We start from the raw sequence: 17,452 nt of genomic DNA on the forward strand, positions 1-17,452 counted from the left end.
AAAAAAAAAAAAACCAGACCGAGAAGGAGCAGTCTGCATGTTGGAGTACCCCAGGGCTCAGTCCCCTTGGTCTTCATTTCTTTTCTATCTTACCTCTTGTGGGTTTTTTTTGTTTTTTGTTTTTTAATGACCTCATCAAGTCACATGGCTTTAAATAGCATCCAGTAGGCCAGCAACTCCCAAAATATATCTGTAATTCTGATTTTTATCTCACATTTCAGATCAAATTGCCTAATTGACATCCTCATTTGAATATATAACAGATATCTTAAATGTAATAGGTCCCAAAGTTCTAATTCCTGCCACCACCTCCTAACCCCCACCTCAGCAGCCTGCACTATTTCAGACAATCTCTGTTGATGGCACTCTGTCCTTCCAATTACTCAGATCAAAACTTCGATGTCATCCAGAGTCTTCTTTTTCTGTCATTCCACATCCAATCTGTCAGGAAATTCTGTTGTCACTACCTCTAAAATATCTTCAGTTTCCGGCAGTTTCTCACCACCTCTATCGCCACCACTGTGCTTATAGGCCATCATCATCTCACACCAGATTATTAGCGCATTGCCTTCCCAATTGGCCTCCTAGTGTTTGTTCCCCTTAGTTGATAATTTGACATAAATTGATTTTAGATTGTTTTATAATATCTGTGACATGAAATCTCACGGTTTTGAATGGTATCTTTTGGCAAGGGAGATATTGTTTTGCTTTGTCAGTTCTTTTCTAGCTAGATTGTGTGTTCTCTGTGTATGAAATAACTAAGAGGCGGCTTTTAACAGAAAACTTGTACAGTGACTGTAAAATACAACAGCATACACCTAAGATTGTGAGCTGTGATGATTCATTGAAATGATTCATTGAAATGTATTTGGCAATAACAATTGTGAACTAAGTTTCAGAAGTCTGATGTATGATTGGTTAAGGCTTTGAGGACCATTGGTCTATAACACCACTTCAGTGCAACCTAAGATGTGGTGACTGATTAAAAGATGCATTCAAACACATTTTTCTTCTTTGACACCATTATTAAAGACATGTCTCAGATTCATAAAAAAGCAGATTTTTAACCTTCAAAGTAAGAATGACTCTTAGTAGTTTACTTTTTAATCATAAGTCATATTCTGATCATGTTGATGGTAGATAGAGGTTAAAAAGTCAGAATGATTCAGTTCTGATAAAAAAAATTCAGTTCTGATTGTTTTCAGGAAAGTATAGATACTGTATGATAAACTTTTGCATAAACTTCTGTCAATGTCTTATCATTTGACAGAGTGATATCAGTATAACTTATTCAGACTGAATAATGGAATTTCAGTCATAGGCCTTTTGTGATTTTTCTATAGCTGTTATCTTGAGTCTGTAACCAAGTTCACCTAGCAGTTTTCCTAAAACCTGTATTAACTTACTTTTGAGATGAGGGACAAAATGAAGTTTATTCTAATCAGTCTGTTTTGTTGAGCCTAAAGTACAGCTTTACTTTTAGGTGGAGGCCTGCTGGTGTCTAGGGAATGTATTTTTGTTAATACTCTTAGGTGTGAGCTCTTGGACGTCTATACAGCCAAGCATTAAAACAAAAAGTTAAGAGACCGCATTGATCATATTTGGTAGTACAAAACAAGCTGCCTGAAATGCTAGTGAAATAATGAGCAAATGTAAATAAGATAAAATCTAAATTCAAGCAAAATATATACTTTGACTCAAGACATTTCATTGTAGTTAGAAACCTTGTGAATGCCTAATACGAATTTTAAAAGGAATTGATTTCTATCAATTTCAGGACACTATAGTCTAAATCGGAATCCTAACTTGGGAATCTATAAATGGGTTATAAGTAGATCCATAAAACTTCAGAATTTATACAGAGCTTTATATTTATGGGCAATGTCCTTGAGAGAGAAACCACACCTTTCACCAGTTTCTTAAAGGAATACATAATTCATAAAAAGTTAAAGAGCTATTAATCCTTATCCTATATCTATATATCCCTGTGATAAAACATTTGAACCAAGTTTAATTCTTAAGACGAACAATGAAAGGGCTCTATTTCTAGCTTCTAGGATCTGCTATCCAGATTTTGAAAAATTAAGCCAAATCAAGGCATTGTTGTTAATAATGCTACCTGTTGTATTTATATGAAACCCAATCTTTTTGTAGCATGTTGATTTGGTATATGTTAACTACTCATTAACATCTATACAAATAGGCTGGATTATCCATTGAAGTGATTACTGTTTCCTGTGATTATAATTTTAAGCAATTTTCTTCTTGTTCTTTTTTTTATTTTGGTGCAATTACAAACCAGTAAGCCTAGCTGATCCTGCTGCTGTTGGCTTCATCATTTCTCCGTGGTCTCTGCTGTTGCTGCCATCTGGTAGTGTATCATTTACAGATGAAAATATTTCCAATCAGGATCTTCGAGCATTCACTGCACCAGAGGTTCTTCAAAATCAATCACTAAGTTCTCTCTCAGATGTTGAAAAGGTAACTGTTTAATTTTTTTATTTGGGTGGGGATAGGTCAAATAAAGATAATGGGCTACCCTGTTTCAACCCTCTGAAAAATCTATTGAGTTTTAAATGATCATGTATTCCAAGAAGTTCAGTTATTTTATTGAAGAATCCAAAATAGTTTTATAAAGATTTATAGCTCTGAGAAATATATGAAAAAAGTTAGCCATTGTTTAAGTGCATGTTTACAAATACTTATTAAATACCTGCTATGTATAAAACACTGTGCCCGAGAAAGATATAGAAATAACTAGAAAGTTGACCCTGATTAACATGTACAGAACAATCTATAACAGTGATCCTCATCCTTTTTGGCACCAGGGACTGGTTTCATGGAAGACAGTTTATCCAAGGATGGGGTGGTGGGGGAATGGTTGTAACATGAAACTGTTCCACTCAGATCATCAGGAACTAGATTCTCATAAGAAGCGTGCAGCCTCAGTCCCTCACACGTGCAGTTCATAATAGGGTTCGCATTCCTATGAGAATCTAATGCCAGCATTGATCTGACAGGAGGCAGAGCTCAGGTGGTAATGTTCACTTGCCTACCACTCACCTCCTGCTGTGCAGCCCGCTTCCTAATAGGCCGTGGGACTGGTATGGGGCTGGAGGTGGGGGTTGGAGACCCCTGATCTCTAATATGTGGCAGGATGAAATAAATGCTATGGAGTGTGATAGTATTTTGAGAATGTACAAGATGAGCAATTAATTTTTAGTGTAGAATGATATCACAGAGAAGGGGTAGCATTTGTGTTAGGCTATGAAGAATGAATAGACTTCAGATAAATAAAAATAGGTAGAAAGGGCGTTCTACTCAGAGTAATTGGTATGGATAATGACAAGAGGTAAGAAATTGTCCACTGTGATTGGGGAATGGTTGGTTAGACTGGCTAGGCTAGAACATTACTACCTAGAGGGATGTGGGTAAAGGAAGGAAGAAAGATTCTAGGTTAGAAGGAGGGCGATTTTTGAATGCCAGAACTTGAGGCTTTCTTCTTAGGCAGTGGGGATCTATCATATTTTTAGGAGCATGACTGATGTAATTTGTGATTTTGGAGGTTAAATTTGATAAAAGTAGATAACTATGGGAGAAGGAAGATTTTGTGAGACTCTAATTGGGAAGTTGTTTTGTTTTGTTTTGTTTTGAGATGGAGTGTCGCTTCTTTGCGCAGGTCAGAGTGCAGTGGCGTAATCTTGGCTCACTGCAACCTCCGCCTCCTGGTTTCAAGCAATTTTCCTGCCTCAGACTCCCAAGTAGGTGGGATTACAGGCACATACCAGCACACCTGGCTAATTTTTGTATTTTTAGTAGAGACGGGGTCTCACCGTGTTGACCAGGCTGATCTTACACTCCTGACTTCAAGTGATCCGCATGCCTCGGCCTCCCAAAGTGCTGGGATTACAGGTGTGAGCCACTGTGCCTGGCCAGGGAGTTTTGATACTCTGTGGAAAAGAACTGAAAATGGCATAATGATTTTTTTGATGGCATAATGAAGAAGTAAAGGTTTATAATAGAAGTATCCAGTATGACTATAGTGATATAACTGACTTCAGACTAAGACCTAATTTTATTGTCAAAGTTATGAAAAAAATTTAGGCATATATATTGTGTTTTATAGCAGACATTGGGTAATTGTATTATATAGCAGGCTGTGGGTAATTTAGCGCTATGGGGTACTCCAGATAATTCAGAATTGGCTATGAACATTCTTTCCTATATATCATTCCATGTAAGTGTAAAAATTAACCTAGTAATTTCCTAATAACAAAATCGTTAAATCAAAAATATACACATGTTAAACTTCAATATACATTGTCTAATTGCCATCTAAAGGAATTCTACCAATTTCTTTCTACCGACAATCCTATTTTTCTTTTCAGAGATTGAATGTGTGTGAGTGTGTGCATGATGACTAAGCTAAAGGAAGGCATCTTGATTTGAGCCATCAATTATGTCTCTGAAAAAAGACTGACAAGAATTGGTAGAGTGAATTCTGATTTCAGTTTATCTACCTTTGATATTCCATGAGCTACTTAAGAATTTTGAGAGGTACAAGCAAGCATTGAAAGGAGATGGTAGCTATGAGGTAGGGGTAATGCTTAAGGCATTAGACTAAAAAATTTCCCATTACATAAGATGAAGTATTTGAAAAGAACTTTTTGTATATTACAGAGTAGATATGGTCTTGGTCATTGTTATGTATCATGAAAGTATTCAAGTGTAGCAGTAATGTTTTATTAAGCTGGATAGTATATATAGAGTTATTCATTTTTATTATTTAAACAGGATGCAGTCATTCTGTACCCTGTATGATTCATTTAATAATCTTTTAAAAGAGGGATTAGAACATTGGAAATAGGTATGGTATGTGTGCATAGGTATTATGAATTCTTTCTGTAAGCATTTAAAATCCACAGTACAATTTAAAAAGTGCTTAGTAGAAATTTGAGATGCACAAGTGCTTTTCTGATTTTCTGAGAGGTTTCCCAATTTGCCTTGTGATGTCTAGACCCCCAAACAAGTTAACCCTATGTTTAGGAATAGCTGTTAGACCACATGTTTGGGAAAATGACTAAAGCCACTTTATTATTTTACCAAGTGTTTAGAAGCAATGTTGGGGATGAAATGCGTGTGGGATTGTTGCCATTATCATGTTAAAGTTGATTTCTTAGTCTGTCTAATTGGAACTTCTAGCTTCCCCATGCCTCAAAATCTTAAGTGTAATTTTAAATACAAAGAAAATCAAGTTTCTTGATCCTATTCATAACAGGAAGCAAAGGTCAGAAGAGTAGCCATATATTCTAGCACAGTATTCTGGTTTTAAAATGGCAAGGGCATTTTGAAAACGAGGAAAGTAGCTGCACTTAATGACTTTCATGAGTTAAGAATATGCTATTAACTAGCACTCAATAAATGTTTGCAGTTGATGACATATAAATATTTTTATAATGCTCAGTGCCTAGCACTCTTGATACATGCAAATGTTCTCTTCATTCAGAGGGACTTACACTTAAAAGTGTTTTGTAAACTGTACACATTTGTATGAAAAAACTCTCTTACTATATCAACTATGTAAATAGGCATTTTCATTTATTTACCTTAAAACTTTACTTTTCAAGATAACATCCCTTTAAATGAGTAGACAGGTTTATACAGGCCACAGTAAGCTTTTTATCCTCTGGCTTTTCCCTTTTATTGGGTAATTTTCTACTTCCTGCTTGCTTGGCAGAAGTTGTATTTATTTGACAATTCTTTTGAAATCGGTTTGATGGAATGGAACTTGAATCAAGTTCCTGTTGTGCTTTCTGTTCAAAAATATTGATGTGCACCAGAGATTTGTACTATGTCTCTGATAAATTAATCTTGTTTATTGCCACTAATTTGTAGTCTAAATATCAAGAATTATTACTCTCTGTGCTTTTTGAAAATCAAGGATCGTCTTTAGAAGGACAATAACAGTAAATCTATTTACCCAAGCTTAGCAGAAGCCTCAACCGAACTTGACCAAAAAACAACCAAATGCCCTTAATCACACTTTACCGTACATACTTTGTGTTAAATCTTGTTAATCCATTCTCTGTCCTGTTTTCATTCATTCATAAATTTGACAAATATTTGTTGTATACCAGGACCCTGTGCCACTGAAGAAGACACTCTAGGATTGTCTAGTGACAGAGTTCAACATGTAATCATATAATTAAATTGAAAATGTTAAATGTTGGGGTTGTAGAGGTACCATCTCACATCCATTAGGATGGCTACTATCAAAAGAACAGGACATAACAACTGTTGGTGAGGATGCAGAGAAATTGGAACCCTTGTGTGTTGTTGGTGAGAATGTGAAATTGTACAGTCACTATGGAAAGCAGTATAAAGGTTTCTTAAAAAATTAAAAATAGAGTTACCATATGGTCCAGCAACTTCACTTCTGAGTATATATATCCAAAACAATTCACAGCAGGAACTCAAAGAGATATTTGCACACCCATGTTCATAGCAGTGTTATTCACAATAGCCAAAAGCTGGAAGCAACCCAAATGTTCATTGGCAGATGAGTGGATAAAAAAACTGTGGAATATACATACAATGAACATCATGCAGGCTTAAGTAAAAGGCAGTCTTGTCACATGCTACAACATGGATGAACCTGGAAGACGTTATGCTAAGTGAAATAAGCCAATCTTAACAAATACTATGTGATTCCACTCATATGAAGTATCTAAAGTAGTCAAAATCATAGAAACAAAAAGGTGAAAGGTGATTGCCAAGGACTGGGCAGAGAGGGTAGAGGGAAGAATTAGTGTTTAATGAGTATAAAGTTTTAGTTTTACAAGGTGAAAAAGTTCCAGAGATTGTTGCACAACAGTGTAAATATGCTTAACGCAACTAAAATATATACTTAAATGGTAAATTTAATCTTTTTTTTTTTTTTTTTTTGAGACGGAGTCTAGCTGTATCACCAGGCTGGAGTGCAGTGGCACAATCTCAGCTCACTGCAACCTCCACCTCCCAAGTTCAAGCAGTTCTCCTGCATCAGCCTCCCAAGTAGCTAGGACTACAGGCGCATGCCACCATGCCCAGCTAAGTTTTGTATTTTTAGTAGAGACAGGGTCTCACCATGTTGGCCAGGATGGTCTCGATCGTTTGACCTCGTGATCCATCTGCGTCAGCCTCCCACAGTGCTGGGATTACAAGTGTGAGCCACCGTGCCTGGCTGGTAAATTTAATCTTGTGTGGGTTTTGTTTTTTTTTTTTTTTAACCACAATAAAAGATGACACCAAATCCTAGAGTTTTAATAGGTGCAAAAGCCTCATAGAAAGTTAGGTCTTTAAATGTCACTTCACCACACTATGTTCCACTAGCTAAAAAACTAATTTCTGGTCATGTTATTGTAGTGTTGATGGCTTAATGTTTTGCTCTATTCAGATAACACATTTCCATCTTATTAGTCTTTAAGTCTATATCATCTTAACTTAAAGGAATAACTCTTAAGATGGAAATTTAGCCCGATGAGAGAGGATTTAGGGCACCAAAATGGATCCTAAAATAATTCTATTTCAGCAGATCCCTGTGGCCATTCTGCAGTTGGTGGGTCTCCTCTAAAGCTCTAGGACATGTTTTGGTTTGCAATATATGATACTGGTGTTCCTAGTCCTACAGTAAGTAGCCTAGAGTTAAATAAGTTGTCAGATATATTATTAAGCTATTATATCTTAGAAACTAACCATCACACTCAGTATGTAAAGTGTGACGAAATGTGGAAGGTAATATGTTGTGGGAAAAGGGTTAATTTTAAAATAAGAAAATAGCAATCTGCTGTTTTGAGCTTTAAAATAATTTTGGAGGTGACTTTTAGGAAATATTGAAAGAAAAGAGTCATGACTAAGTAAATTGCTTTATATATCAGATCTTAACCTAAGTTCCATCATACCCTCAGAGGTCAAAGGAATAAGTTCAAGAGGCCATTAAAAGTTTAAAAATTGTATGCATACCAAAAAAATGTGTCTTCATATATTCTTCTGGATAGAGGGATGGTAACTTTTATTCTTGCTTCTTTCTAAAGGGCTAAAAAATCATTGACTATTTGCTGACAGATCCCAAATGTATATATCTCTAGCACCATGCTCTTGACTTTTATGTAAAGCTACTTATTAGATATCTTCACTGGAATGTGCCACAGGCATCTGAGACTCAATAGATCTGAAATTAAACTCATTGTTTCTTCTCATACCCTGAAACTTTTCTCCCTTCCATTGTGTTTCCTATAAATGAATGGACCATCATTTCCCCAATTTCCAAGGAAAAATCTAAGGTGTCATTCTTAATTTGTCATTCACCTCTGGCCCCATTTCCTAAATCCTATGATTAATTTCTTTTGAGTCTACCTTTTTAGTATATCTCATATATGTCTACATATATTAGATTTCACTGCTTCCACCTCAGTTCAGTCCATCACAAATGACCAGTGCTGCAAACACTTCTCATAATCTCCCAACTCCAGTCTTGCCCATGGCTAGTCCATTCTTTAAAGTGCAGTCAGTGCAGTTTTGAAAGCCCATGTATGATCTTGTTCTATTCCTGTTTAAAATTATTCAGATTCTCCATGTCTCGTGAATGAACTCTTGACTCCTGAGCACGGCCTTCAAGGTCGTACTGTATTGGCCTTGTCTGAGCCGTCTTTGTGTCAAGGTCTGTGCTTCAGTCATTCTGAATTTACTTCAGTGTCTGAGATATGCTACATACTTTCTTTCTTCTCAACCTTTGTGCATTCTCTTCTTTCAGCTTCGAAAACTCTTTTCACCCAGACTGATGCTATTTTGACTCTCGATTCATCCCCTCACTGTCCGGCTAACTTTTACTATAGATGTGAAGCTTTCTCTTATGCTCTATTGTTCTCTCTGTGTACTTCTCATATGTCACATTATCTTATCTTGTATACAGCAGTGAAGATTTGATATGGAAGGGACCCTGTTTGTCCTCGTTATTGTATCCCCTATCCTCTCTACTAGTGGTCCTCAAAGTCTGCTCCTTCCAATCAGCATCACTATCACCTGGGAATTTTTTAGAAAAGCAAGTTCTGAGGCTCTACTCCAGACCTACTGAATCAGACATCCTGGAGGTGTGACACAGCCACCTGTGTTTTATCAGGCCCTTCAGGTGATTCTGATGCATAACATTGTTTGAGAACAGTTCCTCTATGCCGTATTTGGTAATGAGTAAAAATTTTTTAACCCAGAGGTATCTATGATTTGTTGCCACACAGTCCCAGGGGTGTGTTGCTAAAAGGAGCTATGTAGCACATGTAAAGCAGCTCATATTTCTTCACAGAGATCCAGAGATGGCTGGATGAGAGGTATCTGCACATCAGACTGCAGTGTCTCACCCAGCCTGTCTCTTGTGGTCAGTGAGGCAAATCTTTGAAGGCTTTTCATCTCCTCTTTAGAGAATGGATCAAGAGGTAGAAAGTATTCTGTTAGCCTTCCCAATGATGATAATTTAATTATCCCATTTCATATTTCAACAAATATTTATCATGTGTGGACTCTGGGTTGAATTCTGGCTTTGTCACCTAAGGGATATATGAACTCAGGCAATTTGCTTAACCACTCCATGCCTCAAGTGCCTTATGTCTATGGTGTTAATAATAATACTTACCTTGTAGGGTTGTTAGAAAATGAAATAAGGTAATACTTACAAAGTGCTTGGGACAGTACCCAGCATGTGGTAAGCATCCAAGAAATAGTGACTATCACTATTGTATGTCAAATGCTGTGCTAGGTCTAGGGATACAGTGGTGAACGGGACAAAATCCCGCTGTGCATGGAGTTTATATTCCAGTACATTATAACTGTGCAGACAGAAATGTATTTCTATCCTACAAGAGTTATATTAATGAGCCTCCTTGACTCTCATCTTTCCATATCACATTTTCTTTGTATCCCTATCTCTGGTTCCTCCCTTTTCATATATGTACTTAATTGCCTGAATTTCTCAAGTCTGCTTTCTAAGTTTAGCCATTCCAGTTCTTTCCTCTTCAGCCCTATTGCTGGCACTATGGTGAAGTTCTCATTTCTCTTCTCTTGGACTTTTGTCGTGTCTCCTAACTCTTATTCCTGCTTCTTGACTGTTCTCTTTGCCACTGTCAGATTAATACCCCTGATATGTCATACCCCTGATCATGAGGGTTTTTCCCCTCCAAAACCTTCATTGTGTTGCTCCTTTTTTGCCCAATGAAGTACAGATTCCTTAACCAAACATGAAAATCTCTCCAGAGTCTGGTCCCAACTACCTTCTCACTCCTCTTTTTAGATGCACAAGCTGTAGCCAGTGGTTTTTAGGCAGATCTTCTGTTTCTGGGATTCACTTCTTTGCATGGCAATGCCTTTCTTCCCTGTTTTCATGTTTCCACATCCTATGTACCATCCATTCTTTCAGTGAGCATCTCCTGAGTACTTACAATATGTCCAACACTGTAAGAGGTCAAGGAGATACAAAGATGAATAAGGAGTAGACCTTACTCTCAAAGGGCCAGGAGGCTGAGAGACAAAGAAATGGTGGTGATGGTGATGATGATGATGATATGCAGGGAATATACACAATGATAATAGATGTATACAGAATATTAAGAACAAAGAGAGGGACACATAATCTATGTTCCAAGTCTCAGCTTAACTCCTCTCTACTTTAAGTTTCTTCTAATTCCTCTGTAGTCAAAAGGAACCTTTTCTTGTCTCCTTGAGTTTCCTTAGCACAAATTTACTACTACTTTGTTTAATACATAGGTGCATACATATATATTTATATCTCTTTCCTGTTAGACTTCTAATTCTGGAAAAGGATATATAGATTAAATTATTAGTTTTCAGCCAGAGGCAGTTTTCCCTTCTATGGAACATTTGGCAATAACTGGAGACAATTTTGGTTGTCATAACTGAGAGGGTAGGAGTAGATAGTACTATTGGCATCTAATGGGTAGAAGCCATGGATCCTGCTCAATATCCTACAATTTACAGGGCAGCTCCCCACTGCAAAGAATTATCCGGTCCCGAACATCAGTAGTGCTGAGGGTAAGAAACTGAAGCCAGAGTTAGAATTTTGCCTCTGTCAATTAAATAGCTGTGTGACCCTGGGCAAGTTACCTTCCCTCTGCAAGATTGAATGAGCTAATGTATATAATGTAGGCCAGGCGTGGTGGCTCACACCTGTAATTCCAGCACTTTGGGAGACCAAGGAAGGCAGATCACCTGAGGTCAGGAGTTCGAGACCAGCCTGGCCAACATGGCGAAACCCTATCTCTACTAAAAATACAAAAATTAGCTGTGCATGGTGGTGGGTGCCTGTAATCCCAGCTACTCAAGAGGCTGAGGCAGGGAGAATCACTTGAACCCAGGAGGTAAAGGTTGCAGTGAGCCAATATCGTGCCACTGCACTCCAGCCTGGGCGGCAGAGTAAGACTCTGTCTAAAAAAAAGAAGAAAGGAAAGAAAAAGAAATATGTAATGTAAGCTTGGCACACAGTAAGCATTATGTGCATGCTAGCTGTTTATATTTTAATACATATAATAATATATATTAGCTTATGATAGTGATGTTATAGATACCAGGATGAAATATTTGTATCTTATCACACTCCCTAGTTTAGTGACTTTCAGAAAAAATGTTGACTGAATGGGTAGTTGTCTAGCTCTTCTATACATGCATGTCATCTAGAATCAGCTCTTCCATCTTTTCACTGAATCCTGTATATACAAATCATCACTATCAAGGCACCCACCTCTATAGGACCGTGTCCTGGCCTGCTATACTGCTATACTAAGGAAGGGAAATAGAGCATCTCTGTGCTGTCTGTAAGGTACAGATGGACCAACAAAGGTCACGAAGCCACAAATTCCCTGAGAAGCTAAATAAGCAATACAAGTGAGAAGCAGATCAAAACTTTTTAAAACTTATACTGCCTAATTCTTTTTTGGCCCTGGACTTGTTGATATCTTTAGTAGAAGATATTTGTCAGCTGGATTGTGGATTCCCCTTTTTTCTCATTACATAAAAAACAAAGGAAAATATGTATATCAAATACTTGCCTGTTTTTGAGTAATCCTTCCTGTGTGTGACCTTCCTCCTTTCTACACAATATACATATATGCAGTCTGTAACCCATCTACTGCTGCTATTTATTAACCAGATGAACTAAGCACTGTCAGTGATGTCAGTGCTACTGAATTAATTTAGTTACATCTTTGTATCAGTGATCTTTATCCCTGTGTCTTTTCAGGCTGCATCAACAGTAAAAACTCTTTTAATTTATGAATAATGTGTATGGAAGCATCATTCACTGACCCTGTACTGACTGTTTGGAATAGATGTAAAAGCATTTTTCTTTGTATTCTGTAAGAAATATTTTTCTAATATTAGATACCAGGTGGTATTATCATGTTATTTTAACAAAGATCTGGCATACCTGGAGTTATCTAACAACTCAACAATGTATTTTTAATTATGATTTAAAATGTTACTAAAAGTGTGGAACCCATATAAAATATCATCTTAGTAAAGTAGCAATTATAATTTTGCATATTTTATTTTTTCTATAGAGGTATTTCATACCTATATGTATTAGTCAAGGTTCTGCAGAGAAACAGAACCAATGGGGTGTGTGGGGGTGTGTGTGTGTGTGTGTGTGTGTGTGTATTTGTATATATAGAGAGATTTATTATAAAGGGTTGGCTCATGCAATTATGAAGGCTCACAAGCTCCAAGATCCTCAGGATGAGTTTGTAAACTGGAGATTCAGGAGAGCCAATGGTGTAGTTCAAGTCTAAGTCTGAAGGTCAGAGAAACAGTAGAATTGCTGGTGTAGTTCTAGTTCAAAGACTGGCAGGCTCAAGACCCAAGAGGGTTTCAGTTTGAGTCCAAAGGAGGAAAATGCTGATATCCTGGTTCTAGGGCAGTTAGGCAGAAAGAATTCTCTTACTCAGAGGAGAGTTAACCTTTCTGTTCTTTTCAAGCCTTCAACTGACTGGAAAGGGCCCGCCCGTGATAGGGAGGGCAGTCTGCTTTCCTCAGTCTACTGATGTAAATGTTAATTTCACCCAAAAACACTTCCACAGAAACACGGAGAATGAGATTTGACCAAATATCTGGGCATCCTTTGGTCCAGTCAGGTTGACACATACGACTAACCATTATACGATATACATAGGTGATCAGCAAATGTACAATTTTATAACCTAGTTTTAAGAATGTTTTGTTATAGTCATGTATAAAAATTATTAACATATAGTAACTCACTTTGGCATATTGAGAAGTAAATATAATAAAGAATCTTAAAGCATGGGCCACATCTCAAAGAGTCATAAACCAAAATTAATAGAGCATTCAATTAGTCCTTTATGCTAAAGCTATGAAAAATGTTTTTCATATAAGAGGCTCTTTGAAAAGGTATTTACATTTAAGACTCTTTGGAAAGGAACTTAAAGAGAAATAGGATAAAAATAGTCTGCACTAGCCTGTCTTGAACTTCTTGCACATTTAATTTAATTCAGCAGACATGTATTGAATATCTACTATGTAAAGTTCTGTGTTACTTGCTAAGAGGGACACTAAAACAAAAAGCTGTTCCCCTCAAGGAAGACAAACAAGGTAACTATACAACAAGATAATATTAGTTAACTACATCATCAGAGATACTATTGAAGTGTGATGCAGGAATATAACTGTATCATATATGAGATAATGCTTTAACTTGTTTGGAAGTATTTATACAGCATATATAAGGGGAAACATCATCTCTGGCCTATCAATAATGGCCAGAGACAAAGAAAGAATATTCTTGATGGAAAGAAAGCTCACGAAAAGCTGAGAAAGAAAAGGATGTATTTTGCCAACAGAAAATTATCTAGATGTGCTGAGTGTTTAGGTTGTGATAAGGGAAGGAACGATGACAGAAGAAAACTTAAAAACCTGCTTGCAGAATGGAAATAGAGGCAGGTCAAAGTGAGCCCTGAATGTCGTTATTTTAAAATTTGAATGTTTAAAAATTGAGAGCCATGAACATATTTGAAAAGTGGAACAACTTTTCTAATCTGTAATTGAGAAATAACTTAGGAAGCAATTTAAGGGATAAAGTGTTGTGCGATTGTAAGAAGGGTACCCACTTTAATTACATCTATCTGACTGATTTCTAAAGAGGATTTGAGACAGTTTATAGCATTGAAAAATAAAGGTGAAAAAAATAGGAGCCGAGTAAATAAAGGCAAGAAAATAAGATGAAGCTGTAGTAATGAAACAAAATGAAACAACAACAAAAGCGCATGGCAAGAATTCAGTGTTGATAGAAGTGGCCCAGAAGATTAGCTCTCAACCTCTTAACAGAAGGAAATAGGAAAGATGATTATTATTACTGAGATCTTGCTTCTTGTGTCACAGAAAAAAATAGAAGCAATCAAGACTTTTCCTAGCATTCCTCTAGCAGCGTCCCCATGTGAATTCCCATATGCTCTGCCATCTTACTACAGATGAACTGTCTATGCTCTTCTATAAAGCCAACTCTTCCATTTGTGCTTTAGCATCAATCTCCTTATCTACTTAACAGTGTTCCTCTAGCAATCTCCATTCTCTCCTGCATTTCCAGTTTTCCCTGTTGAATCATTTCTATCAGCATAAAAATATGTTGTTTTTTTAATCTTTAAGAAACAAAAAAAGCAAACAACCTAAAGAAAACTCCTTTGATTCATCTTCCTTCTCCTGGTACTACGCTACCCATTCATTGTGAGAAAATGTTAATCAAAACTGCACTGAGGAAAGACAAAAACCAAAAAACTGCAGTGCAGCCAAGTGAGGTGGTTCTTGCCTATAATCCCAGCACACTGAGAGGCCAAGGCAGGAGGATCCCTTGACATCAGGAGTTTGAGAACAGCCTTGGCAATATAGAGAGATCCCCATCTCTACAAAAAATTTTAAAAATTAGCCAGGAATGGTTTTACATGCCTGTAGTCCCAGCTACTTGAGAAGCTGAGACAGGAGGATCACTTGAGCCCAGGAGTTTGAGGCAACAGTGAGCTATGATTGCACCACCTCACTCCAGGCTGGGCAACAGAGAAAGATCCTGTCAAAAAACAAAACAAAACAAAAACTGCAGTGATGCAGTGAGATTTATTGGTCAATTTTTAGATTGGCAAAACCCCAAGTCTTCGTAATACCTCTATGGACAAGGCTTGTGGAAAAACTCTTACATTTTGCTGGTAGAAGTACAAAATGGTACAACTGTTATGTAAGGGAATCTGACAATCTGTATAAAAACTACAGATGATTTACTTTCTCATCCATTATCTCAGAGAATCAATTTAAGAGAAATACATACAAGGCTATTTGCTGAAACATCATTTATAGTAGCAAAGGTTTGAAAAAAATTTTTTAATTCTCTGTTAATAACAGATTGGTTATATAAACAGTGATACATCCACTAATGGAATTCTATGTACCATTTTTAAAAAATAAGATCTCTAAGCATTGATATGGAAATATCTATTGATAAGTTTAAAATGCAAGGTACCTGCCGGACGCAGTGGCTCACACCTGTAATCTCAGCACTTTGGGAGGTCGAGGCGGACAGATCACCTGAGGTCAGGAATTCAAGACCAGCCTGGCCAACATGGCGAAATCCCTTCTCTACTTAAAATAGAAAAATTAGTCAGGCATGGTGGCGGGCATCTCTAACCCCAGCTACTCAGGAGGCTGAGAAGGAGAATCGCCAGGGAATGGAGGTTGCAGTGAGCCAAGATTGTGCCACTGCACTCCAATCTGGGCGACAGAGCCAGACTCTGCCTCAAAAAAAAAAAAAAGCAAAGTGCCTAATAATTTTTAAGGTTTTTGATCTTTTGTAAAAGGAGGAAATAAGAATATATATTCATATTTGCTTGAATTTGCATAAGGAAACTTTAAAAGCTAACAGAAATGATTATTGATAAAGGATGGGCTGGGGAATTAGAAAAAATCTGTTGTAATAATTTCCAGTCTTACTATCTCTTTTAAGCTCTCATATACTTTTATGTAAAATATAAAATGATGATTTTCTCAAATTGTGTATTATATTTTCTTTGGAACAAAATAATCTGTATTTATAGCACTTGCTAAATTTTCTATTGCATTTTATCATAAAATTATTTCTTAAAAATTCTATTCCTAGATCTACATTTATTCTCTTGGAATGACACTGTATTGGGGGGCTGATCATGAAGTGCCTCAGAGCCAAGTAAGTTAAGTGTTTACAGTTACTACACTTTTTACATGTGTTCAATTTTATACCTTTTATCATAGCTCTTCAGCGTATTTATATGTGTTCCACAGCGTGCTGTCAGGTGTACCAGCATTCCTATGGAGGTTGTTTATATTAATAATGTCATACTTTCAGGATGAACTTACAATAAAGTACTAAAGACACTATTTTTAAGGTATTCCTAGAACTGTAGCAATTACTACCCAGGTTTCAACAACTCAATCTGTGAGATGGAGCTGGCCTCTTCAAAATTATAGCAAGATAAATGGGAGTATACTTTATTTTATCTAATTTAGTGACTGTTAAGAGAGATTGGAAATCTCTTGTCTTTGATGATTCATTCTACTGAATGTGATAGCTTTTTTGATGCAAAAACTCTAGGAATAGTAGCCCTATGTCTCTGAGTATTGTATTAGAGAATGTCATGTAGCTTTTTCTCTTGGCACTTCAAATCATACATCATACTTCACCACCCCTATAGCAGCAGACACAGGTATTAAAGTAACACTTGCTGAGGTCCTGGGCCATGTTTGCCATTGGGCCGCTTCTAATCATTATTTTCTAAAATAATTCTGATTCCTAAAGACCAATATAAACATAGTAGTAAATAGTAATTGAAAATTTAAAAATAGCTATATTTCATCAAGGCAAGATATAACATATAGAATTAGGTTTTATTTTAGGCATTTATAAGTAAAAACCAAAAATAACTAGGTGTGTTTTTTTCTTATTAAATAAAAGAAGTAACAAGCATTTTAGCCTTTTATTCTAACATACAAACATCTTAAGATCCATAAAAGATAAATTATATTCTTTACTTCATTTGGTTTTATTTTATGTCATGAAAAATAATGTATATTTTCTTTCTCTTCAGTTTCAATTCTGTAAATATAAATGAGAAAGTTAAAATATTACTGGAAATATTGGTGTCAGGTATTATGCAACCTAACTTGTAAAATGTGATCACAGTCTATAACACTTTATGTTCTTTTCCGATAACTGGAAATAAAGTCAGTATCAAATATAAATAGAGAGTCAATATCAATAAATATAAATTAAAGGGGAAATATAAGCTAGTGTTTTAGGATCAGAAGTCAGAATATTTTAGAAATATTTAATACTAATTTAAAAGTATTTATTAAGTACCTACCTTGTGTCAGAGACTGTTAG

General features: G+C 36.3%; 1 protein-coding gene across 1 annotated transcript in view; it reads left to right on the top strand.

Moving 5' to 3' along the window:
- The window catches only part of LOC105554736 (tyrosine-protein phosphatase non-receptor type 13-like), a 103,143-nt gene that overhangs the window by 71,883 nt on the left and 13,808 nt on the right, over positions 1–17,452 (top strand). Inside the window, exons 3-4 of the mRNA XM_012001308.1 lie at positions 2,303–2,481; positions 16,193–16,258. Coding sequence (XP_011856698.1) covers positions 2,303–2,481; positions 16,193–16,258 — 245 coding nt within the window. The remainder of the gene's footprint in view (positions 1–2,302; positions 2,482–16,192; positions 16,259–17,452) is intronic.

The sequence above is a fragment of the Mandrillus leucophaeus genome, unplaced genomic scaffold (assembly GCF_000951045.1).
Source record: "Mandrillus leucophaeus isolate KB7577 unplaced genomic scaffold, Mleu.le_1.0 Scaffold658, whole genome shotgun sequence".
NCBI lineage: Eukaryota > Metazoa > Chordata > Mammalia > Primates > Cercopithecidae > Mandrillus > Mandrillus leucophaeus.